This window comes from Hippocampus bargibanti, linkage group LG04, assembly GCF_051943395.1.
Source record: "Hippocampus bargibanti isolate YZ-2025 linkage group LG04, ASM5194339v1, whole genome shotgun sequence".
NCBI classification, from domain to species: domain Eukaryota; kingdom Metazoa; phylum Chordata; class Actinopteri; order Syngnathiformes; family Syngnathidae; genus Hippocampus; species Hippocampus bargibanti.
The window spans coordinates 2295255-2322687 of NC_142737.1; the positions used below are offsets into that span (position 1 = coordinate 2295255).

At 41.0% G+C, this 27433-nt stretch overlaps 2 protein-coding genes across 3 annotated transcripts; one reads left to right on the forward strand and one right to left on the reverse strand.

Annotated features, from left to right (window-relative positions):
- Positions 1–2717: 2717 nt before the first annotated feature.
- Positions 2718–10369, forward strand: ptgs1 (prostaglandin-endoperoxide synthase 1). Of its 2 annotated transcripts, XM_088993508.1 has the most exons (11): positions 2718–2879; positions 2986–3051; positions 4487–4603; positions 5050–5190; positions 5338–5481; positions 5552–5733; positions 6329–6412; positions 6513–6759; positions 6977–7263; positions 7350–7497; positions 7994–10369. In XM_088993508.1, the coding sequence occupies exons 1-11, from the start codon at positions 2771–2773 to the stop codon at positions 8338–8340; spliced, it is 1872 nt and encodes a 623-aa protein (XP_088849634.1). In that variant the 5' UTR covers positions 2718–2770; the 3' UTR covers positions 8341–10369. The 2 variants fall into 2 exon arrangements, with proteins under 2 accessions (XP_088849634.1, XP_088849635.1); XM_088993509.1 differs by having other exon boundaries at positions 2718–3051; positions 7991–10369.
- A 274-nt stretch (positions 10370–10643) lies between these two features.
- LOC148898699 (uncharacterized) lies at positions 10644–24877 on the reverse strand. The gene is made up of 9 exons (XM_088993510.1): positions 24812–24877; positions 22251–22403; positions 20934–21085; positions 20702–20855; positions 17978–18392; positions 17390–17550; positions 13103–13172; positions 12851–13028; positions 10644–11764 (listed from the first exon to the last, which is right to left on the reverse strand). Exons 2-9 carry the CDS (start codon positions 22381–22383, stop codon positions 11324–11326), a joined length of 1704 nt encoding a protein of 567 aa, XP_088849636.1. The 5' UTR covers positions 22384–22403; positions 24812–24877; the 3' UTR covers positions 10644–11323.
- Between the last annotated feature and the right edge of the window lie 2556 nt (positions 24878–27433).

The window sequence follows — 27433 nt, forward strand, 5'->3', positions numbered from 1 at the left end:
TATTTTTTTATTAAGATCTGTAGTCTATTTATACACTATAACATTTAGTTTAGTTTATTTTCGTGTATTTTATAACATTTACAAAATATAAAATGAAAGCGATCATTTTACGAACTACATTCGGTATTTATAAAGTACGTATATCTAGAATGGGATAAAATGTCATATTTATGAATTTGATATAAAATGTCAATTACTGATTACATGTTTGACCTACAAAATAAATTATTAAAAATATATTATATATCTATATATAGGTGCTTAAATATATTATATTTTAAAATACAGTAAAGTCTCGTTATATCGATATCGGATATATCGATAGTCCCGGTTATATCGATACTATTTCTATGCACGCACTGAGAAAATTACATGCGTGCATGGTCTGATATATCGATAGTCCCGGTTATATCGATATTTTTTCGGACTTCCTTGAATATCGATATAACGAGACTTTACTGTATATTTTCTTCGCCGAAAAACGTTATATTTGTACAGTCTCTATAAAATCAAGGTAATTTTTGTCCCATTACCACCAAAATATATTTTTTTTAAATCCCCTTAAATATTATTTTATATTTTGAATGCCTTTCTAAAAATATATATCTTTTGAATAATAATAATAATAATAATAATAATAATAATAATAATAATAATAATAATAATGATACACTACATTTTAAGCGCCTTTCAAAGCTCTTAAGGACACTTTACAGTCACAGACAAGCATAGTTACTATAATAAATAAAATACAATCACAAATAGAATACAATAAATAAAATACAATTATAAATAGAAACAAGAGAGAGAGCTACACAGAAAATACAATTTTAAATAGGTGGCTTTTGATATGGGACTTAAATTTTTTTTTTTTTAGCTTCACAAGGATTTCCTCCAGTTAAAACGACAAATTCTATATTAGTGTATGAAATATCATACATGCAAAACTGTCAAAAGCAACGCGACTCACCATGTTTTGCGTCTCGGAGGCTTCCCGCTTCTAAGTAACTGGGCAGCAGCTAACTTTTGTACATTATATCCTATACTCCTCTTCGAAGAAAAAAAAAGGTCATTTAAATCCGGCAGAAGACAATTTGACGCAATTAGACGCAAAAAAAAAAAAAAAAAAATCGATCGATTAAGTGAGAAAATACGCGTGCAATTAGTGATGGACTGAAAAGAGAGTGTCAATTTCATGTGCCAGTCAAGTGGTGGGATTTAAACCCGTGAATAGCTCATCCCGTCATTGAATGTGCACTTAAACGTGGAAAAGTGAAAAGATTGCAAATGCAGATTGCGCTTTTGACGAAAGACAATAGTGGACTATGAAAAGAGCTTGATTGTCACACTTTTTTGTTTTTGTGTGTCATTATAGCAGCATTCAATCCATTCATACATACATACAATTTATGCCATGTCAACTGTTAAAGTACAGTGATACCTTGGCTTACGAACTTAATTGGTTCCCAGACAGTATGTGTAAGGCGAAAAGTGTGTATCCCAAAAAATAATTTCCCATAGGAAACCATTAAAATGAGAATAATCCGTTCCCAGGTCCCCATAAAACCTAATTTTCTACTTTCTAATTTTCTAAACCTTAAAACTACACGCAATATGCCTTATGTTATGTATAATAAATGTGCTATGGTATTATAATTAAAGGACAACCGACGCCTCCGGACAAGTTGTGTCCATAATTTGTAAAATCACTTCAAATGACTTCTACTGAGCGTATTTTACAAAGATTCCACCGCATATAGCTATATTTTACCTTTTAAGACTCGCGCTGAATATTCCGGAAGTCTTGTTTTTGAGTTGGTGACGATTCCTGACATGATGTCACGTCAGGAACGCCCCTGACCGAGAAAGGACGCACAATGCATTTTGGGTACATTGTTTGGTCTGAAAACTTCGTGTTGATGGCGAAATTAGAAGGAAAACAAATAAATAACGCGATGGTGAATCGTTGTGTGTTGCACCAAGACTACTATTTGATACTAGTTGACACAAATTCCCAGCAGACAATTCAGCCCATTTCCAAGGGAGCTTGGACGCCATCTTGTGCATTTTCTGGGACGCTACATTGGAGTCCTGACGGCTCGAATTGAGACTGAAGGACTTCTTTAATTGATTGCAAACATGTATGCTTTCCTCTTCAGAACTATTTGAATCATATTCAGAACTGGATGAGTAACAAGAAAGCATCTTCTCTGAATCTGAAGCCATTGTTTTGATTCTCGAGCAAGGCAAGACGTCTTGGCGTGACATCACGAACAAGGGGGCGGGACATTCTGAAACGTTATGAGGTCATTTTGAAGTAGTTTTGGGACACTTTAACTCATTTTTATTGGGGTTTTTCGTTTGACTAAAAATATCAGCCTGCGTGTTTTGGGTATGTTAGATGTTATAAAATGTTTTTCTGGTGTCAGTTAGGAAACAAAAAATGGTGTTAGTTTTCCAGAAATAAACTGTACAATAATAACAAACTGTATAATAAAGTCATTTTATTTACCTTTGTGATGGTCGTTGATGGCTTGATGGAATGGAGTGGCCGCTTTCATCAGCATTAAACACTTGAGGAATGATGCCTTGTAGGTACTTTCTCTGCCATAATTTTACCTTGTTCCTCATCAATTGTGTTCTGTTTAGCTGGGTTGAAATTAGTTATTTTTTTCATGACAATGGTTTTTTTTGCGGAGTAGGGGCGGTGTGGATCATCCAGGAAGTAGACAATGTTTTTACCCCTCCCACTTCCACATGACAATGAACAATGGACCAATTAGACTTCCCAGCTGTGTTTATTTATTTATTTATTAGCCTGAACCTCCAACGGTATGGTTTGAACATCATTCCGACACTTGATTTCAAAATGTTGACAGGTATGGCTCATATAAATGTAAATTAAATGTATTATGTATAAATATTATATAAATTTACACACACTGTTGATGCCTTTGCTACATTAAACCATGTCAACCATCTTAGAGTTCAGCAAGTTGTCAACATGGCTGTTCATCAAATTGGTGCTGCTGGAAAGTTCAAACTGTGCTGGTAAGACCTTTAAAAAAATATACAACCATTTTTTTTTAAACCGCTTCATACAAGGCTTACATTCATGGAATATATACATAAGTGTGTGTTTGCGGGGTGGTGAAAAGACACAGATGGGATGTCATTAAAATGTATTCATGCAAATTAAAAGTGAAAAATAACAAGAACCAGTGGCTCGGAATATTGGGAGAGATATTTGACTTGGATATACATAAATATTGAGGCTCCAAAGTAGGGAAGTTTTCAACAAAATGCGGAAAAAATGGGATGAATATTAAAAAGCAATCAAAAAAATGAACAACACATCAAATCAGGCAAAGTCAAGATAGTTTATGAATATGTATCAGATTTTCTGTCTATTAGCTATCTAACTAGCTAGTGACTATCTATTTTCTGTCTATTACCTATCTTACTAACTAGCTGGTTATCTATCTGGCTATCTATTAGCTATCTATCAAGCTCGCTATCTATTAACTATCTATCTAGTTGGCTATCTAGTTAGCTATCTATTGACTAGCTATTAGCTAGCAAGCTCAAATAGCTTACAATCTATTTGAGTTATTTCTGGGTTGAGTGAATGCTGGCGTGTGTGGCTACCGCTGCTCACCCACAGAAAAAAAACTTATCCTGTGACTGTAAAGTGACCTTGAGAGTTTTGAAAGGCGCTTAGAAATGAAATGTATGATTATTATTATTATTATTATTATTATTATTATTATTATTATTAGAGAGTTAATGGTGATGGGGGAAGAAGCTGTTTAAATGTCTGCTGGATTTGGGAAGTCGCTGGAAAAGGTGGTGGGCAGGGTCCGGAGGGTCCAGTAGGATTTTTCCACACCCTTGTTTTGATTCTTGTAGTGTGCAAGTCCTCGAGAGTGGGTGAAGGGCGGTTTCAATGATATGTTTTTTTCCGCCGTCCTAACTGTTCAAATCCAAAATATGGGAAACTTATCACTATTGATGAATGTTTCATTTTTTTTATATATTGATTTATTTTTCTCATATTTTTTTTTTTTTTATCGAGAGGTGTTTTCCTTGTTGAAGAATTTTAACAGTTACAAAAGGACATACAGGTAGAAATACACAACACTCTGTATTCAAATGTTCAATTTCATATGGTCTTATATCTTGTAAAATAATAAAAATGCAAGTTACCAAAAAATAAAAGTGAAAAATGACATGAACGAGTTGATATAAGGCATGTCTCAAAGCGCCCAGTCACTTCCCATATGGCGTGCGTGTTTATCGATAGCTTCTTTCTTTCGTTCATCCCAATAAGGAAGCCACAAAGCCAACCGCGTGTCATTATCTAGCGAAAACAACCAGGAGTCAAAACAGGAAGTTCATTATACATACAATGCGGAAAGTTTCAACTTCACCCGGACTTCCTGCGTTTACATCGCCATATCTACCGACTTGACTTTCTTCTTTGCAGTCAACCCTTGCTGCTACTACCCATGTCACAACTCGGGAGTTTGCGTACAACTGGTCCAGGAAAGCTACGAATGCGACTGCACCCGCACCGGATTCTACGGGAAAAACTGTACCCGTCGTAAGTCCGACTGTCCTCTTCAAACGGTTTCGTTTACTGCGGAATCATTTGGGACGTGGTACAATCTGTCGATTGTTTTAGAGCCTAAAATTTTAGGTCTGGGCCTCCTCCAGATTAGACATTGCGTCAGGGGAGTGATGTAGTGGCTCACCAAAAATAGGGTCGGATTGACCCCTCATATGATGACATTTACCGAAATAAAAAACAGACCGTTTTCTTCTCGCTGCTGAGCAATGGTAATGGTCAATTGAAGCTCCGTGAAGCTTCGTGAAGCACTTGTGATAGTTTTTGACTCGTCCAGATGCTTGTCTTGGTTTGAACCTATAATGGCTTTTCAAGACATTTCCTTTGCTCGAACGTTCATATTCAAACCAAGAGCAACATCTGGAGCAGTCCAAAAATATCACAAGTGCTTCATGAAGCTTCGTTTTCCCATCACTACCTAGCGGAGTTCTGGACCTGGGCTGGCATCATGCTCAAGCCCAACCCGGAGCAGATCCACTACCTCCTGACACATTTCCAGTGGTTCTGGGACGTGGTCAATAACTCCTTCCTGCAGGACACCTTCATGAGACTAATGCTGACCGGTGAGCCACAAAGCGGTCATCTTTAGCGGTTGACAGAAGACATTAGTACTCCTTCGGGCTAATGAACGGACGGTATTAGCTTCAAGGTTCTGGATTTGTTTGCTTTTTGGACGTCTTTCTGTTTCTGACTGCGCCATCACTCCAAAGTACGCAGTGACCTCATTCCCAGCCCCCCGACCTACAACACCAAGTACGGCTACCTCAGCTGGGAGTCCTACTACAATACCTCCTACTACACCCGAATCCTACCTCCGATCCCAGACGACTGTCCGCTCCCGATGGGAACCAAAGGTCGGACTGACTTCGCGGACGATGCCACTAAAACCCGAAACATTGAGATCCTTCTTTTTATCGGCTACAGGCAAGCCCGATTTGCCCGATCCCAAAGCGCTGGCCGAGCGTTTTTTCCGAAGGCGGAAATTCCGGGCGGATCCAGGTGGCACCAATGTGATGTTTGCCTTCATGGCTCAACATTTTACCCACCAGTTCTTCCACACTGACCGTCATGTACGCGTTGGTTTCACCAAAGGTCTTGGACATGGGGTGAGTTCTCTTTGGTTCAACTACAGACCACAATTTCATCCAAGTCTGATCAGATCAGATCAGATCAGAAGGCCTTTAATCGCCCGACAAGAGGGAAATGTGCAATTTGGTGGTTCTAAATTCAATTTTCATGGATTGGAAAGTCGACATTATCTAGGTTGTGGTTGTCTACTTTGAAAGGCATATTTTGCAGACAGAAAATGTATCATCTGTGTAGATCAATGGTTCTTAATCTTGTTAGAGGCACCGAACCCCACCAGTTTCAAATGCTCATTCATCGAACGCTTCTTTCAATGACTGTGCCCATTAACTGCAGACTAGACTGAGGAGTTGACCTCTGCGGCGGAGGATCCGCCAAACCCCTGGGACCGACTCACTGAACCCAGAGGTTCGATCGAACCTAGTCTAAGAACCACTGCGAACCCCTGAGACTGACTTACCGAACCGCTAGCGTTCGATCGAACCCAGTTTAAGAACCACTGGTGTAGATTGTCACTTAGATCCTCCAAACTTGCAACCAAAGGCAACTAGACTGAATCAACCAATCACTTTGTCTTCAATTCCGGAGGAAAGTTGATATTTGTTTGTATTGCAGGTGGATGCAAGCAACATTTACGGCAATACGCTCGCACGACAATTGCAACTTCGTCTTCATAAGGATGGGAAAATGAAATATCAGGTGAACAAGACACATTTTCCAGGATAGGGTAAACCAGGAGTTTCTGAAGTCTTACAGTTGAAAAATAATATGTTTGACGTGTTCCCTTTCCGGATTACAGCTGGTGAACGGTGAGATGTACCCCCCGACGGTATCCCAGGCCCCCGTTCACATGGTGTACCCGGCCGACTTCCCCTCCGAGCAGAAACTGGCCGTCGGTCATGAGTTTTTCGGAATGTTGCCGGGTTTGACCCTGTACGCCACCTTGTGGTTGAGGGAGCACAACCGAGTGTGCGAGATCCTCAAGGCAGAGCATCCCAGCTGGGATGACGAGCAGCTCTTCCAGACCGCCAGGCTCATTATCATCGGTAACGTGACACTTTAACTCGAAAGATCTTCACTGAGGACCCGTCCCGTTCAGTGAAGATCGTGTGAATGGTTGTCTGTCTGGTCATGTTCCTTGTGGTTGAGTCCATCCAGATCTTAGTGGAGCCTTAGATCCAGGAGACCAAATGTGAATACCCATCATGGTCATGTCCTCGTGGTTTACAGACATTTCATCTTCTATTTTCTTGACCTCTCCAGGTGAGATCATCAAGATTATCACGGAAGAATACGTCCAACACCTGAGCGGCTACCTTTTCAAATTCAAGTTCGATCCCTCACTGCTCTTCGGCCAGCGCTTCCAGTACACCAATCGTATCGCCCTGGAGTTCTGCCACCTGTACCACTGGCACCCTTTGATACCAGACAGCTTCCACGTGGATGGCGATGACATACCGCACTCGCGTTTCTTCTTCAACACCTCACTGCTTTTGCACTACGGCGTCGAAAAATTAGTGGACGCATTTTCGCGGCAACCGGCCGGACAGGTAGACGAAAATCCAGAAGAATACTTAACGGTATTCCGGTACACCGTTTGTTTCGCTTCCATGACATGTCCCGCTGTTTTTTTCAGGTATGTGGAGGTCGAAACTCCCATGAGGTGGTGCTCAAAGTGTCCGAAATGGTTATCCGACAATCCAGAGAAACTCGTATGCAGCCATTCAACGAATATCGGAAGAAGTTCAACTTAAGGCCTTACGCCTCATTCGGAGAATTTACGGGTAAGATCAAGAAGAAAATGAAGGATTTTACATGCCTGTGGGTGTCAGATGTTGTTAGAATCTGGACTCTCGGGACAATTTCCAGATACAGTAAAGTCTCGTTATATCGATATTCAAGGGAGTCCGAAAAAATATCGATATAACCGGGACTATCGATATATCCGACCCTGTTTGCATGTAATTTTCTCCGTGCGTGCATAGAAATAGTATCGATATAACCGGGACTATCGATATATCCGATATCGATATAACGAGACTTTACTGTATGTTTGCTGCTTGTACAACACGTTACATGCTAGCCGATGCTAAAATTATCGTAACAAACGTTACCCGTGTGATGATGTCATAGAACATCCAGATAAGCAGTGTCTGTGGGCCATTTTACTTTGATTATAAACTGGTTAGACAGAAAGTATAGGCTAACAGAAGACACATGCTACATGCTAAACGAGGTTTGTACGAACTCCATTCAGCTTAGAATCTTTTTCCCAAGTAGATGATAAGGACATGGCAGCCGGTTTGCTGGACTACTATGGCCACATCGACGCTTTGGAATTCTATCCGGGTATCCTCCTGGAAAAGCCGCGTCCCGGTTCCATCTTTGGAGAAAGCATGGTGGAAATGGGTGCCCCCTTCTCGCTCAAGGGCTTGCTGGGAAACCCTTTGTGCTCACCAGAGTACTGGAAACCGAGTACTTTCGGAGGGGAGTTGGGATTCCATTTGGTCAAAACTTCCACTTTGGAGAAATTGGTGTGCCTTAACACCAAGTGGTGTCCCTACGTGAGCTTCAGAGTTCCTCTTCATCAGGAGGAGACCAAGGTCAAGAAAGTTGAGGAGTTGTAACGCGTCGAAGTAGCTAAAAATGGGCCTGGTAGCGCTTACTTGCCGGTATTTTTTGGTGAATTCATCCAATCAAAGTATTTCACTTTGCAATATCAAATTTACTTTGCAAGTCTGTCACGAGTAGACCCACAAAAAAATTCCAAGAAACCCATTTCCGAAATGATACAGGAAGTCAGTTATTTCTGTTCAAAGTGAATCCCCCAAATTTGGCCTGTCACTCTCCCCTTGCTAGCTATCTGGCTGGCTAGATAGCTATCTAGCTAGCTATCTATTGGCTATCTATTAGCTATCTAGCTAGCTTTCTATCTATTTGAGTTACTTCCGGGTTGAGTGAACGCTGGCGCGTGTGGCTGCCGCTGCTCACCCACAGAAAAACGGATCCAGTGACTGTAAAGTGACCTTGAGAGTTTTGAAAGCCGCTTACAAATGAAATGTATTATTATTATTATTATTATTATTATTATTATTATTATTATTATTATTATTATTATTTCCGAAATGATACAGGAAGTCAGTTATTTCTGTTCAAAGTGAATCCCCCAAATTTGGCCTAGCACTCTCCCCTGGCTAGCTAGCTATCTGGCTGGCTATCTAGCTAGCTATCTATCTATTCAATATTTTGAAGCCAAAAATGCAACATGAAATTAACTAAACCAAAAATGTCTTAAATCTCAAGCACCCGCGTGCATACCGAGGCGGCCATTTTGGTTTGTTCTTGTTGTAATATGGCAGTATTTTGTTTTTTATTCACCCCAAGAAAGCTTTTCACTATACAACATCAAATTTAATTTCCAAGTTTGTCACGAGTAGACCCACAAAATAATTCTAACTAATCAATTTCTGAAATGATGAAGTGAGTCAGTTATTTCTGTTGACAAGAAGGCGGCCATTTTGGTTAGTTTTTGTAATCATTCGATAGTTCCGCCATTACTACCGTAGTTTCTCTAAGCAAATTTACCCTACAAAAAAATAAACCCACCAGGAATCCAGATCAACATTTTTTCATCTTTATTTTTGTTTTATCCATATACAATGCGTCTTGGAATATATGCAAATCATGTCTCAGAATCAGAAAAACTTTATTTGTCTCACAATGGGGAAATTTGCATCTCCAAATACACTCACTAATAAAAATAAGATGGCATAAAGAACATATGACACTAGCATGTTGTAGCCCCTTGTCGCCCCCCTTTGGTCTAAAAAAAAAAGGTAACAGTCCGTTTTGTATGTGATACCAAAATGAAACAAATCATAATGCTACCGGCATAATATTTACGATAACAAAGAAAGAAAATCCTTGGCTGAGTTTCTCAAAAGAGTAAATTACACACAGTACATTTCAATCTTCATTGACATCAATTGCTAACTCAATTTCTTCATGTAATGTAAAATAATACGCAGTAATCACACCAAAGATGACAAAATATGATGTTGTGGAAAATGCAAACAAAGCATGATAAATAATGTGCTCAAAATTTCATTGACGTGTATTGATTAAAAATAATCTATAATTTTCTTTGTAATGTAACCTTTGAGCTTCGTCATGTGGTTTTCAGAACAGTAAAACTGAAAAATGAAATTGATGCTTTAAAAATAATTTAAAAAAACAACAGTAAAACCAATTAAATTAATGCTTTAAAAATAATAAAATAAAACAACAGTAAAACCAACAAAATTGATGCTTTAAAAAATACATACTAGAATAAAAACAACAGTCAAAACCAATTAAATTGATGCTTTAAAAAATAATTAAATAAAAACAACAGTAAAACCAAAAAAATTCATGCTTTAACAAAATAACCATAAAATAAAAACAACAGTAAAGCCAATGAAATTGATGCTTTAAAAAATCATAAAATAAAAACATCAGTAAAACCAATTAAATTGATGCTTTAAAAAATAATAAAATAAAAACAACAGTAAAACCAATGAAATTCATGCTTTAAAAAAATAATAAAATAGAAACAACAGTAAAACCAAAGAATTTGATGCTTTAAAAAATACGTACTAGAATAAAAACAACAGTAAAGCCAATGACATTGATGCTGTAAAAAATAATCAAATAAAAACAACAGTAAAACCAATGAAATTGGTGCTATAAAAAATAATAAAATAAAAACAACAGTAAAACCAATTAAATTCATGCTTTAAAAAAAATAATAAAATAGAAACAACAGTAAAACCAATGACATTGATGCTTTAAAAAAAATAAAAACAACAGTAAAACCAATTAAATTGAAGCATTAAAAATTACTAAAATAAAAACAACAGTAAAACCAATGAAATTGATGCTCTAAAAAAATAATAAAATAAAAACAACAGTAAAACCAAAGAAATTGATTCTTTAAAAAAATCATAAAATAAAAACAACAGTAAAACCAATGAAATTGATGCTTAAAAAAATAATAAAATTAAAATAAAACAGTAAAACCGTTGAAATTGAAGCATTAAAAATACTAAAATAAAAACAACATTAAAAACAATTAAATTGATGCTTTAAAAAATCATAAAACAAAAACAACAGTGAAACCAATGAAATCCATGCTTTAAAAAAAACAATAAAATAAAACAACAGTAAAACCAATGAAATTGAAGCATGAAAAAAAATAAACATGAACAAACACCTACACTAAAAACGAGTGTCTTTGGCTTGTTTGTTTTCATTGTTATGCTCCGCCCCCAAAAATAGACGAGTGGGTATTGGAAACTGAAGCAAACTAAAACAAACCAATTGGGGTATTTTGTGGGTTATTGATTTCACCCAAATTTTGGGGTTTCAACCCCCAAAGTGTGTATCCCAAAATTTTTGGGATACACACTTTTCGCCTTACACACTCTGTCTGGGAACCAATTAAGTTGGTAAGACAAGGTATGACTGTATTCTGTGGGTCTTGGAATTTAAGTGAAAATGACTGCACTGTATTCGACGCATTTTAGCACATCGTCTGGCAGTGAATTTTGCCTAAATGACTCTATTCTGACTTCATTTGCTCTGATGGAATCTGCCCTTATCGCTTTCCTGCTTGCTATCCACCGTCGACGTAGCAACGCTCGTGCCCGTGGCGCCGCCCACCGGATAAAAATGAACGTCCACCGCCACGGTGGCGTGTCCCACCGAAACGTGGTGCGAAATCATCAGGGGGGCGCCAGCGTGAGACACGCTGAGGCGATGGTGGACGGGGGCGGCCAGAGCGTCGCTCCCACGCAGGGTGAGTGAAGACCGCAAGTCGGTGTCATGGCGGGAGGGCGACGGCGAGGGGTAGGAGGACGGGGGAGGGAGGGTCTCCTGGCATAGGCTTCGGTTATCTGCCGTCATGCTAGGCCACTCCTCTTCCATCAACCGCAAACTGGGAGGATTGGAAGTGCTGGGAAGGCCGCCGTCCTTTTCTTCCTCTTTTATTTCCTCCTCCTCGCCGTAGTCAATCTGTGACGTGGGTACAACTATTATAATAATAATCATCATAATAATACATTTCATTTCTAAGTGCCTTTCAAAACTCTCATGGTCACTTTACACTCACAGGATAAGTATTTCTGTGGGTGAGCAGTGGCAGCCACATGCGCCAGCCAGCGTTCACTCAACCCGGAAGTAACTCAAATAGATAGAAAGCGAGCTAGCGAGCCAATCGATGGCCAACAGATACTGTACGTGGCTCGATAGCCAGCCAGTTAGATTGTGAATAGATAGCTTGCTAGATAGTTACCCAGCTAGCCAGATGGCTAATAGATAGCAAATAGTTAGCAAATGTTGATGATGATGATAATAATAATAATAATAATAATAATACATTTCATTTATAAGCGCCTTTCAAAACTCTCAAGGTCACTTTACAGTCACAGGATAAGTTTATTTTCTGTGGGTGAGCAGCGGCAGCCAACATGTATTCAAAAAAAAATATATATATATACAGTAAAGTCTCGTTATATCGATATCGGATATATCGATAGTCCCGGTTATATCGATATTTTTTCGGACTCCCTTGAATATCGATATAACGAGACTTGACTGTATATATATATATTGTATGTGTTTGTTTATTTATTCATGTGTTTGTTTATTTATTTTTTCAAATTTGTGTATATATTTGTTTTTTTATTTTTATTTTTTATGTATTTATTTCTTTATTTGTTTATTTATATATAGAACTTCAGGGCTGTGTGAATGCTGGCGCGTGTGGCTGCCACTGCTCACCCGCAGAAAAAAAAATATCCAATGACTGTAAAGTGTCCTTGAAACACACTGGCTGTTTGGGAAAATTCCCGGGAAAAAAAAATCCCGAAATTCCCCTGATTCTGTCTATCAACTGTAAGTACTTTTTCCACTTTATACAATACAATACAATACAATACATATAGATTTATACAGCGCTTTAATAACAGCTGAAGCGCTCAACATGGACAACTATCTTATACAGGAAATAAAGCAGTCACAAAGATAGCAGAAAGCACCAGGGAGTAAAACTAAGATCAAGTCTGAATCATGCTAAGTCGAATGGCAACGATGTTGTACCTTGGTATCCACGACAGGTTCAGGGTAGGTCTCCACCGTGACTGAACGGGGCTCCTCACACCTGACCTCCTCCGTCGTCTGTACCGTGACCAGACTCAATCCTGGGGGTCTATCGCCATTATCCAACCTGCTGGTGTTTTGTTCCGTCACCACCAAGCGTTCGTCATCTTCGAAGGCCCTGCATACGGAATGCCAGGTTAGCTAGCATGCACGTTTGCCGACTTTTGGAAGCCATTTTGTTTGTCTACACACCGGTTTTCGTACGGTGGTCCTGCTTGGTGCCGTTCCGCGTGACGCATGGGGACGCCGAGGTTCCTCTTGGCTGTGGAAGAAAACAGGAATGTCTCGCAACTGCTTCATTTGAAGAAACTCATAGATGGACCTTCGTATACTGTCTACTTGTCTTTAGAAAGATAGCAGTTGAGGAAAAAAAAAATGAAGGCCATACCGGAAGGCATTCTAGGTGTGACTGTGAAGAATACGAGTCCTCCAGTATATCTATCTGAAAATTAAGGCCACATTTGAAGGCCCTACCATGGGTGGTCAAATAGGAGAGTATGTGGTGTGTCATTCCCGTAAACAGGACTCCATTGAAAGTGGCCATGTAAGATAATCAATCAATTGATTGGATTGGATTAGGCTACAGTAGTCTCGCGGTGGAGAAACTGACATTTCACAGCAGCAAAGTGATGAAAGGAATAAGAAAGGAAAGAAAGAAGTAGAAAAACAAAATACAGGAGCTGCTGTAAAGGCAGCCACTCTCGCGGCGCCATCGTGAAGTCAGAAGAAAAAAAAAAACAAATACAGGTAACATCCGACTTACGACCGAGTTCCGTTCCGACCAAACGGTTGTAAGTCAAAATGGTCGTAAGTCGAAATCCATTCAAAATGTTGAAAACTACAAGCTAAATGTCGAAAGTAAACACGAAGCTGTAGCCTCCATTGACGAAAAGAGGCTGTCTCACATCTCCTGTGCAACGTACTGTAAATCCGCTTCAATTCCAAGCCGCGATAGTTCCACATATGCATCGACGCTCTTCGCTGAAACTCTTTTTTTTCGCTGTGAAAATGCTTCCCATTACAGCTGTCCAGCGATGACAGTCAATTGGCACAGACATTCCTCTCAATCAAAAACAGTGCTGGCATAAAAATGTCCTGGGCAGGCTGGATTTGAAGGCCTGCTAAACGCCGTTCACCAGAAATGAGAGTGCAAAAGCACCAGGAAATGAAATGATATGAAATGAAAGGGAGGGGAAATTCTGACTTGGCAGCTAGACCAGAGCTCTGCATCTTTTTCTAGCAGTTTTAGAGCGCCTTTGTGATTTCCGTGTGAGAAAAAGATGGAAGGTCCTTGAGGGAAACTTTGGACTGGTTTGGCTGCTTTAGAACGCCTGGTTGTTGCAGTAATGAGGATCATTTTATGTTACTTCCGGGTTGAGTGAACGCTGGCGCGAATGGCTGCCGCTGCTCACCCGCACAAAAAAATCCTGTGATTGTGAAGTGAGCTTGAGAGTTTTGAAAGGTGCTTAGAAATTAAATGTATTATTATTATTATTATTATTGTTGTGTAATGATGGTCATTTTATGTTACTTCCGGGTTGAGTGAACACTAGCGCGTGTGGCTGCCGCTGCTCACCCACAGAAAAAAATTATCCTGTGACTGTGAAGTCAGCTTGAGAGTTTTGAAAGGTGCTTAGAAATTAAATGTATTATTATTATTATTATTATTATTATTATTATTATTATCATTAGTAGTAGTAGTAGTAGTAGTAGTAGTAGTATTCCCGAATTTGTTTGGGTTTTGAGGGGGTGCCGATAAAGCGCCGGTCAGACCTCTGGCAATGTTTTCCCTTCCACAAGGGGGCAGCATTTCCCTTTTTTTTCCATGTTAGCGCCGGTTGTTCCAGCTAAAGGGCTTTATAAACCAATATGTATGTATTGCATTGTATTTTGGACAGCAGCCATCATTTCAAGCTCATATAACTCCAGATCCATATAACTTAGGATTTAACAGTTTCTTATGTTGCATTGCATGTTCATGTCGTACTAAAACTCAATATTCTGTGGGTCCTGGAATTCGAGTGACAATGGACACTGGAGTAGACACATTTTTGCACATCGTCTGGCAGTGAATGAGTTAAAGATACCTTTCCTTCGTGTCCAGAATGCAAAAGAATGAGAAGTTGTTGTTGTGGACAATATTTAATATCATGCAGAATCAATGTCACAATTCATCTTTCCTGATCTTCCCTCTTTTCTTTTCATATTTGGGCTTGACCACAGGCTGAATTGGTTTTGGCTCCGGCTTCTTCTTCTTTGGCGGCGGCTTCCTTTTCACCTGGCGCACCGACTCCTTTCTATTGTCCTCCTCCGGTTCTCTCAAACCCACGCACGCCTCGGACATCTCGTGGCAAAGAACGGCGTCCAATCTGTACCTTTTTCCCGATACGAAGGCGCCGTAGAAGTCGTCGTAGTGGGAGTCAAAGAGATTGATGCAAGCGGCCATCACCTGGTCCTTGGGGAAGGACTTGTTGCCTTGCAGTCTCTTGCAAACCTCTGAATCGGAGATGAGCTCGTCGATGGCGATCCGGCGTCGTCGGGCTGAGGGTTCTTGCATTACTTTCTGGAACTCCTTAGCAACCAGGAGGCAACTTTGGCAGTAGGTCTCCGGGTCAATGTCTTCGACCAAAACGTGCGTGAAGAGCGAGCAGCCGCCCAGCGCCAAAAAAAGCACAGCCATGTTAGGAAATCGCAAACCAACCATGTTGGCTGGTGACGGGGCAGCTCTGAATGAGAACGCGGCGAAGCAGCGAGTGTGACATGGACGACAGATTTTTCTGGTTTTTCTGGTTTTCTCTCAACCGTTCTTTGCATACCGCTGCTTTGCGGTGTTAATTAACCTTCACAGACTGTTGACGTTCAAATCCATTTGTTTTCTGATCCACTTGATTCTCACAGTGATCACGTGGGTGCTGGAGATGATCCTAGCTGACTTCTGGCAGTGAGCTGGGCGAGTACACCCTGAACTGGTTGACTCACAATCGCAATGAGGGACAATTTAGAATGTCCAATCAACTGACTGTGGGTCTCCTTTTGGACAACAATGCAATCCATAATAGATGTGATTTTAGTCAAACTAAGATCTTAGTCAAACTAAGATCACGTCTGAATCATGGTGAGTCAAATGCCAAAGAGTATTAGTTTTAAAGAGGCGGTTTCTACAGATGGGCAGCAAGGGGCTTCGCCAAATGTTCAGTTGCACGTCATTCCAGACAGTGGGACTAGTAACGGAAAAGATTCCATCCCCTCTGAGCCTCCGTTTAAGTTTTGGCACATCTACCAATGTCTGATCAGCAGACCTGAGGTGTCTGGAAGGTGTGTAGGGGTTGGATGAGCTCGGAGAGGTAAAGAGGAGCAAGATATTGAAAAGAAGTCTAAAACGTGTAGGGAGCCAGTTAAGGGATCCCAGAGTATGAAGTATATGCTCCCTCTTACGAGTATCAGTTAAGCGGTGAGCAGAAGCATTCTGGACCAGCTGCAGACGCTTCATGGAGGATTTGGCTGACTCCAAACTAAAGCGCATTCCAGTACAAGAAGACCTGAGCCGGAATCAAACCCCAGACCACTACAATACTTCATCTTCCTTCTTTTACTTTATATGCACAAATTCGAAAAATGAAAAATGAGTCATCTAAATCAATCAAGTAGTCATAAAACATTTAATATACGGATGAGTGGTTCTCCATTTGTCAAAATTCATCTTTTGGTGCAGTCTGAGCTATGTGAACATCTTCCTCGCTGTCCCTGTGAGAAGCATCCACAAATGTGCTTTTGGTATCCCTCGGTGACTCTTCTTCCTCCTCGTCCTCCTTGTCCTCCATCCCCACACATACCGTCGACTCCTGGTAGCAAAGGACGCTGTCCAACAAATGCGGTCCTCGACTCAACAAAGCTAAGTAGAAATCCTCGTAGTGGGAATCAAAGAGTCGGACGCAGGCGGAAGTTAGCTTCAAACCTTCGCCGGTAGGCAGCCTGTTGCACACCGCGTTGTCAAGCATGAGTTTGTCCAAAGCCGCCCGGCGTTTTCGAGGAGGAGTCGCTTGCAATTCGGTCTCGATCTCTTTGGCTGCCAGTCGGCAGCTTTGGCAATAAGTCTCGGGATCGATGAACACGGTTTGAACACACCGGCAGACCACGAAGCTACATAGTGCCAAAAGGATGATCTTCATTGAGTAAGAGTGCAACGCAACCATGTTGCTTGACAAGATCTGAATGCGAGGGCCGGGTATTGGGAGCTTGCAAGACGAGACGGTTTCCGGTTATTCTGGTTTTCTCATGCAGACATACAGAGGTATACTCCAGCCTTTTTATGATCCTGATGATTTGAATCAGGTGTGTTGTTCCTTGGAAGAGTTGTGATACTTTAAATGTGGCCTTTTCTCATGTATGTCAAAGGCGCTTTCAGGTACCAGAACTGAAACCACCCCATTACTTCCCTTCACCAACCTTGAATTGATTCTTATTTCTGCATTTACTAACCTGCACGTCCGGTTGGCGCCGGCTCGTTCTTCTGCACCATGGAGTAGAAGGCCACCGTGATGAAAATGAAGGCCAGAGACACTCCCACGCCCACCACGATGGGCACATCGTGTTTCTCCAGGACGGGAAGCCACGAAGGCGACTGCGGGGTTACCTTGGACCTGGAAAGACAACAATGTGAGGGTCAATGAGGAAAGTAGTACAATGTTGCGACGTGCTTTATTAGCGCCTAACTCAAGGGTTTCAAAGTCATTTTTTGCCACGAGCCACATCATCATGACGGTTTCCTCTTAGGGGTATTAAAAATTTGGGCAAGCCATTAGAATGTTTCATCCTCTTCACATATTACATATAGAGCGCACAACACATTAATGAATAACTGGTTTTCAAATTTGAAATCTAAAATGATTTATTGTGGTTTAAATGGGGCTATTTTACATTTTGGTTGGGACTTTAGCAAGCATCATGGAAGTTTGATTTGCTTTCGTGGGATGAATAAAATGATGTGGTGGGCCAGATCTGGCCCCAGGGCCGTGACTTTGACACCCGTGCCCTAAATCATTCCTTTTGGTATCTAGGTCCACCAACCGAGGGTCTTTGCTGGTCATAGGGGACTGTGACGTGTTTCTCTGCACCTCGTCTCCCGGCTCAGACGACGGCGCCGCCGATTGATTCTGCCGGCTACCGTTTAGCCCACCGGAATCAACGAGCCCTCGGACCTCGGCAGGTGCCGCCGTCGGAGTAAGTGGGGGAATGGACGGCCTTTGTAGAGAGTTTTCCAGACGGACTGGAGAGGATTTGGTCACGGTGGTGTGAGGTGGACGTGTGGATGCCCGTCTGGTCGGTCGAGCATCCGTTTGATGTTCGGGGTGTTGAGGAAGGTCCATCTGGGGGTTGGGGTACGGCGGTGGCGGTATTATTGGAGAATGGATCTGAGTCGCCAAAGGCACTGGAGTAACGCTTGTTGTCCAGAGTGTTGGAGACACAGATGACGGCAAAGAGCCTGAAAGTAATCATAAGATAAGATCAGATAAGATAAATAAAGATAAAACAGTATTCGGGTTGTTTTTAATAATAATAATAATACATTTCACTTATAAGCACCTTTCAAAACTCTCAAGGCCACTTTACAGTCATAGTCATAGGTTTTTCTATGGGTGAGCAGCGGCAGCCACACGCACCAGCGTTCACTCAACCAGGAATAAAACTCAAATAGATAGAAAGCTAGCTAGCTGGCTAATAGATAACCAATAGATAGCTATTTATCTAGCTGTCTATCTGGCTATCTAGCTAGCTATCTAGCTGGCTACCTAGTTAGATAACTATTTGTTATCTATTAGATATCTCGCTAGCTATCAAGTTAGCTATATCTATTTGCTATCTATTACCTATCTATCTAGTTAGCTATCTATTAGGTGTCTAGCTATCTCGCTAGCTCCCTATATAGCTATCTAGCCATCTATTTGCTATCTCTTAGCTATCTCGCTAGCTAGCTATCTAGATATCTATCTATCTAGCTATATAGTTAGCTATCTATTAGCTGTCTAGCTAGTTCGCTATCTATATATCTATTTGCTATCTATTTGCCATCTCATTAGCTATCCATCTATCTAGTTAGCTATCTATTAGCTGTCTAGGTGGATAGCTAGGATACTCCGAATAAATACCACTTTTTAATATGTAGCCCTAAAGTTGTGTTTTAATGAGAAACATAATTACCAGATTTCAAATTTAAATAAAGTTTTTCTGGGTTGAAAACAAGCTTGGCAGTTGCTAGACAGAATAAAGGCCGCATACCCCCAACAACGAGGCTTAGCGTAGCTCGACTGCGACCGAGCGCATTGAAGGCGTCGCACACGTACGTGCCCTCGTCGTAGCTGCGAGCCGACTCGATGCGTAGCGTGGCGCTTCTCGCTCTGAGTAAAGAAGGAAATAAAAACGCCGTTCAAAGCTCTCCACGTCGTTTTTTCCGACGTCGTTTGTCGACTCACCCCGAGGTCATCTTGGCCCCGGTCTGCTTTGAGTGTCCTCTCTTCAACCAACTGATAGACGGCGGGGGCTCGCCCGACGCCTCACAGTGTAAGGACGCTCGGCCTCCCAGGGCCACCGTTAAGGTGGGGGGGTGCACGGTCACTGAAGGGGCGGCTAGACCAGGAAATGACCCTTATAAAAGACCCATCCTGGTTCCGTATCGTAGGGTTTCATGCTAGGGTTTCAAGCCTTCTAACCAGGTTTTTACGTCTTGGGTTACAATTTCAAAGTAAGATCTAAAATCAAAGGTTCTAGCCTCGGTTCAGGGTTAAGGTAGGGTCAATGTTTCAGAGTATGGTGTCTAGCCAGGGTTAGGGTTACAAACAATAACTTGAGGTTCAAAATTGAAGATTTCTAGCCCGGTTTATGTCGCAAATAAGAGTTTCACTTCAGGATTTAGATCAAGGCCCAAAGCCAGGATTATGGTTTAAAGCAGTGGTTCTTAATCTTGTTGGAGGCACCAAACCCCACCAGTTTCTTATGCTCATTCACCAAACCCTTCTTCCAATGACTGTGCCTACTAACTCCAGACTAGACTGAAGGGTGTACCTCTGTGGCGGAGGATCCACCGAACCCCTGAGACTGACTCACCGAACCCCTGGGTTCGATCGAACCCAGGTTAAGAACCACTGGTTTCAAGGTAGGGTGTTGAAAACTGTCTCTCTGACATCGGCAGGTTCCGCCGTTGGAGTACAGGGGCAATTGGATGGCCTTTGGAGAAAGTTTTTGAGCCAGACTGGAGACTCTCACTTATTCGGGGTTAGGGTTTCCAACTAAACTTTCAAATCTCAGTTAGTCTCCGAGCCAAGAGCCAGCATGCTCAAGGACAGTTTCTGCCAGCCCTGCCCCTCCTGCCCCTTTCCACTACCACACTCACCAAACTCCTAGTACATGCTAGACGCTGTACTATCAACCTGAACTCTATTTTTTTCGTTTCTTTTTCTGCAAGACCTCATTTCAACCTTTTTTTGGTTTTGTTTTTGCATTACTACACTACGTCACTTTACATACGACACTACCTCACCTTATATTCAGAAATGACATGTATTGTCTATTGTCAATTGTCTGTCTCTTTTTTAGCCACATTTAAGTGCCTTGCACGCTGGGTCCGAGAGGATATTAATTTCATCTGTGCTGTATGTCATGCATATTAGCATATTTGACAATAAAGCTGACTGTGAGTCTGAGGGACTCAAATCGGGGTCAAATCAGTCTGTTCTGACGTGAATTGATATTTTTCCCAGCATCGGAAGAGAGAAAACGTGAAAGTATGTTGAGTACCGAGCACAGTGAGCCTGGCCGGCCTGCTTCTCCTGCTGATGTTGAGCAAAGGATTGACGGTCTGGCACACGTACTCGCCACTGTCCGCCATGCTCACGTTGACCAGATGAAGCGTTCCTGACGTCTTCTTGTGACGCCCGCCTCCGTACTCCCCCTGAGGAAAAAAACACAAACGACCGGGTTTCAATCCGACAGCTTCCTCGTCGATATCGGGCAGTCTGACTTGCAGTACCTGGCTTTGCCTCCCTGTGGTGACCACGTTGCCATCTTTGATCCACAGGATGACGGCGGGGAATGAACTTTCGCCGGACACGCAGCGGAAGGAGGCTTCCTCACCCTCTTTGACCGTCTGATTCCGCGGACCAAAGAACACCTCCTCTAAACCTGACCAAACACCAGGTACCATGTCACGTCCGTGCTAAATGCTACTAGCATTGTTTGTCATTGAGGATACGCTACGCCTGATTAACACATTAAACAAACGCACACAAACACTGCTAGCAGGTGCAACTGATCAATGAAAGCTAAAATCATGGACATTAGCTTTAAGCTAACGTATAGCGTCAATGCTAATAGCTTAGCATCGCCGTGCGAAATGCCACTAACATTGTTGGTCATTGAAGATACGCTACGCGTTATTAAAACATTGTTCAAACACACACGCACACACACAAACACTATGCAGAGGCAACTGACCAATGAAAGATAAAAGGATGGACATTAGCATTAAGCTAACGTCTAGCGTCAAGCTAAAAGCTTAGCATTGCTGTGCGAAATGCTACTGTTGGTCATTGAGGATACGCTATGCCTTATTAAAACATTAAACTTATTCAAAGACACACACACACACACACTGTTCGCAGAGGCAACCGACCAATGAAAGATAAAATCATGGACATTAGCTTCAAGCTAACGTCTCACGTAAAGCTAATAGCTTAGCATGTAGGATATGCTACACCTTATTAAAACATGATTCAAACACACTCATACACAAACACTTTTAGCAGGGGCAACTGAACAATGAAAGCGGAAAGCATGGACACTAGCTTTAAGATAACGTCTAGGGTCAAGCTAATAGCTTAGCATCGCTGTCTGAAATGCTACTAACATTGTTGGTCATTGAGGATACGCTTGGCCTTCTTAAAACATGAAACGTATTCAAACACACACATACGCAAATACTTAGCAGGGGCAACTGACCAATGACAGGTAAAAGCATGGACTTAGCTTTAGCTTTAAGCTAACGTCTAGAGTCTAGCTAATAGCTTAGCATTGCTATAAAAATGCAGTTCAAAGGACAGCCATCTTAAAATGACATTATTACTGAGACCTTCTGTTCCATTTTAGCTGAAAACACCGTCGGCAAAAAGTCATCTAGCTTCTTGCTAAGATACATTGCAAAACGCCATCGACTGGCTAAGGGGAATTAGCATTGATGTGCTAAAATGCTGCCTCACATGTAAACAGATTTGTAGGCATGCATTCTGCTTTTTTGGGAACAACGATGAACCACATTTTATTGAGCTTTCACTGTTCGCTGTCAACTTACCCGGCTGAGACGAGACTTTCACACTCAACAGGATGACAAAGCAGAAGCCTGGAATCATCCGTGGACGGCGGACACGTGTGCTACGGCAGGACTCCGCCATTAAGGAACCATCACCCAGCTTCAGCCATTGCATCCATGATGAAAAACAAGGTACTGCAGTGAAGTCAAAAGTCAATTGGATTAACCTTCATTAGTAGAAATTTACATTTCACAGCAATAAAATGATGAAAGGAAGAGGAAAGGAAAGAAAGAAGTACAAAAACAAAATACAGGAGCTGGTGTAAAGGCAGCCACTCTCGCGGCGCTATCTTGAAATCAAAAGTACAAAAAAAAACAAATAATATAACACACACAATCATTCTATCTTAATCACTTTCTGTGTTGAATGAAGCAGTTCTAGATGAAAGAGGAGACGATCAAAGTGTCCTTTTCACCAGTGAATCAGGGACGTCATGGTGAAATGTGCACGTCTGCTACAAGCTAAATGTAGAAAGCAAACACGAAGCCGTAGCATCCATTGACGAAAACAGATTGTCTCACATCTCCTGTCCCACGTAAATCCGCTTCTATTCCAAGCCGCGGCACAGTTCCACATACCCAAAGGCCAAATTGTCTACTACGATTTATCATATCAAAGGCCTGCAGTTATTATTTTTTTTCCATATTCTGGAAGAATGGCACCCTGAAAACTCATTTTAGATTGAAAATGTCTTGATATGAACTATACAACTACTCACACTTATTCACGTTACTGTTAGCTAGCGAGCTAGCTATCTAGCTAGCTATCTAACTTATCCTAACTTATCCTGTGACTGCAAAGTGACCTTGAGAGTTTTGAAAGGTGCTTATAAATGAAATGCATTATGATTGTTATTATTATTATTATGTTGTGTTGATTTTTGTTTTCCCCTCAACCCCCTTTTTCCCCGCTTTCCTCATTCGTCCCCTTTGTCGGGTGAATTGAGGCGAGCCACTTGACAGAGTGTCCTCAATAGAAATGACATGAAACGAGATTGCCGAGCTTTGTACTGGCATCATCAACAATCTTCTTCTCTTTCTCGCCGGCGTCTGATCCTATAGGCTTTCATGGCGCTCTCGCCATGTAAGGGATGGACGGGGCGAGAATGCTTTTGGCCTTATGTAACGCCGAATTAGCATGACACTGAACAAGGCACAGTTTTGATCTCGCTGGGTGGGGGGGGGGGCTGCATTTGTTGGACGCTAAGTCTCGAAAAATGGACGCGTTGGGTAAAATGGAGCACTAGATCACTGAACATAGGATAAAATGGACGTCTCGCTGACGATATAAGTACAGTGATACCTGGGTTTATGAAACCCTTGGCTTACGAAATTTTCGGTTTACGAATGTAAAATTTATGAAAATTTTACCTTGGCATACGAACTATTTTTCGGGATACACACGGAGCTGCCACAATGAGTGATGTGTCATTTGCGAACGAGCTCATTCTCCAAGAAAGAAAATGGCACCCAACATTTTTTGGCCTCTATTCCCCGCCCCCAGTCTTCGGTTAAACTCACGTGATTGGTCAAGAACGCAACAGTGAGGGGAGGTGGTTTAAACATTAAATAAACAGGCAGATGACAGAGAGAGAGTGACAAAATGGATAGAAAACAGTAAAATTTGGACTCGTTTCAACTTTCAACTTTGTTCAAAGGCAGAGTGTAGACTGCAAGGTTAAAATATCCCATCAATCAGGCTCCACAAATATCCTGCACAAGGCATCTGTGCACTTGATGCAAAAAGCTATCAACCCAGCTAAACAGAACACAATTCATGAGGAACTAGGTAAAATTATCGCAGAGAAAGCACCTACAAGGGATCATTCCTCAAGATGGTGAAAGAAGAAGGCTACGTTCCTCATCAAGTGTTTAACGCTGATGACTCCATTCCATCAACGACCATCACAAAGGTAAATAAAATGACTTTATTATACTGTACAGTTTAGTTCTTTAATTATGATACCAAAGCATGTTTATTATACATAAAATAAGGTATATTTTGTGTAGCGAAACGTCCGACACCTTCAAAGAGGTACAGATGACGGCTGAAGAAACCTTTTCATCGATATATTCTGTGTAATTTTAAGGCTTAGAAAATTAGAAAGTATCAAATTATGTTTTACGGGGACCTATGAACGGATTATTCTCCTTTTAATGGTTTCCTATGAGAAATACATTTTTGGGATACACACTTTTTGCCTTACACACTCTGTCTGGGAACCAATTAAGTTCATAAGCCAAGGTATCACTGTAAATCTTACAAAGACAACATCTTGACACATCACAAGACAAGACAGGACAAGATGGCGTCATTGGTCTTAAATCACCTTCCCGCCAAAGCGCGCGTGGGTGTTGGTTTTGTATGACTCACAAAGCTCCCAAGGCGTCATTTACACCTGTTAGCATCACAATCACATCGCTACTTGCTCATTGAAAATCCTCCACTTGAACACTTAACTATCTGGATTGACCGTCGAACCCCCCCCCCCTCTCAACCCCCTTTATGACACATGCGGTCAATACAAAAAATACATACATACCAAATACTGAAGTCTTTGCGGACCCCCCGGGTAGACCCTCCGTGTGCGGACACTCTGTGTCCTCTTGATGCGCTCGGTCATCGAGAGGGCGTCAATAAACAGCTGCCAAACACACGCGCACACACCAACGAGTGAGTGGCCATTCAAGGCAAGGCGAGGCAACTCATTCACTGCCATTCACCAATTTATTCGGGAATTGAAAATATGACGTAAAGCGCCATTCACGAATTTGTTCAGGTTTTGTTGTTTCATGCTTGGGTGTTGATAAAGCGCGAGTCATGGCCTCTGTCATTGTTTTTTTTTTCACTTCCACAAGGGGGCATCGTTTCCCTTTTGTCCATGTTAGCGCTTTGTTCCAGCTTGAGCTGTTGTTAAAGCGCTATATAAACAAACTTGGATGTATTGCATTGTATTTTGGCCTTATCAGCCCTCATTTCAAGCTCATATAACTGAAGATCCATATCATTTAGGAATTAACTATTTTTTTTTAATATAATAAAAATAAAAATAATAACAATAATAATATGTTTCATTTATAAGCACCTTTCAAAACTCTCAAGGTCACTTTACAGTCACAGGATAAGTTGTTTCTGAGGGTGAGCAGCGGCAGCCACATGCGTCAATGTTCACTCACCCCAGAAGTAGCTCAAATAGATAGAAAGATAGCTAGATAGCAAAGATAGCTAATAGTTAGCAAGCCAGCTAGCTCGCTAATAGATAGCAAATAGATAACTAGCTAGCTAGATAACAGATAGCTAACTAGATAGATAGCTGGATATATAACTAGATAGCCTGATATCTAGCTAGCTGGATATCGAGCTAGCTAGATAGCCTGACATCTAGCTATCTAGATAGCCTGATCTAGCTAAAGTGACACACAATGCATTTCGGGTACTTTTTTTCATCTAAAAACACCGTGTTGATGGCGAAATTAGAAGGGAAAGCTACATAAATATCGCAATGGTGAATCGTTGTGTGTTGCTCCAAGACTACTATTTGATACTAGTTGACACAAATTCCCAGCAGACAAATCAGCCCATTTCCAACGGAGCCTGTGCGACATCTTGTGCAATTTCTGGGCGCTACATTGGAATCCAGACGGCTATCTATCTAGCTAGATAGCCGGATATCTATCTACTTAGACCGCCGGATATCTAGCTAGCTAGACAGCCAGATATCTAGCTAGCTAGATAGCCGTCTGGACTCCAATGTAGCGCCCATAAAATGCACAAGATGGCGCACAAAAAAGTACCCAAAATGCATTGTGTGTCACTTTCTCGGTCAGGGGCGTTCCCTCCGTGACGTCACTTAGGGCATCGTCATCAACTCAAAAACAAGACTTCCTGAATATTCATCTCGAGTCTTAAAAGGTAAAATATAGCTATATGCGGTGGAATCTTTGTAAAATACGCTCAGTAGAAGTCCTTTGAAGTGATTATACAAATTATGGACGCAACTTATCTGGGGGTGTCGGTTGTCCTTTAATGAGGGTTCATGGTCCTTATGTTGGACATGGGGTTCAATTGAACTTGCAATTTATCAGTGCCTTCATGAACTTCATCAATTTTATAGTTGGAAAAAAATGTCAAAGGTAGTAAAGAGAAAAAAATGGCGATCGAAGTGTGTTTCCCATGTCACACTTGTCTCCTACCGCCTTGCAAATGGAAATTGCCCTCCGCTCAGCATAATGGAATGGAAATTGAAAGTACAAATGCAGCCATTTATAATCTATGCTGGCCCGCTGCTGATTTTAATTAAAAGTGGACAAAAGGTAGAATGTCACAAGCTCTCTCGGGTTGAGGACGACATCAAACGGGTGAGTGTTCCCAAAGCAGCTGCGGTTTCCATATCGTATTCGCTTACAATGTGAGGAAACTGCAACCCAAACAGTTAGCATATGGTTGAAAAAAAAGCAGGATCAAATTGAATTCATTTTATTTATTCATTTATTTAGTCATGTATTCGTTTCTTTATTTATTTTATTTATTTATTTATTTGTATGTTTTTGGATGATGTATTTATTTATTTATTTATTTATTTATTTATTTGTTCGTGTATTTATTTATTGATTGACTGATTGATTGCTTTATTTATTTATTTATTTATTTATTTATTTATTTATTTGTGGATAGATTGATTATCTATCTATCTCTCTATCTATCTATCTATCTATCTATCTATCCATTATAATAATAATAATAATAATAATAATAATAATAATAATAATCCGAGAAGAATTATTTTTTTTTTGGTTGGCATGGCTTTGGTGACAACTGAAATCTTTCGTTAAAAAAAAACACCACGTTCATTCCAACTATTATTTTAAATTAAACAATTAAAATATATCTTGTGATTTATGATTATGTTAAACGTAGAATTCGAAATGTCATGAATGAAGAAACTAAATTCGCATTTTACTGCCATTTTGTTTCCGGTTTGGCGTACTTACGGAAGTGCGTCACTGATTAATGTTAAGCAGATTCCTTACTTACAGACAGTGTATTGTCGGTGTTCAAATACCTGACATGTTTCGGCGACTACTTCCGCCTTCGTCTTCGTCGTTATCAAGTAGACAGGATGAATTTAGTACAACGATGCGTCACTGATTGTTTTCCGGGTTCG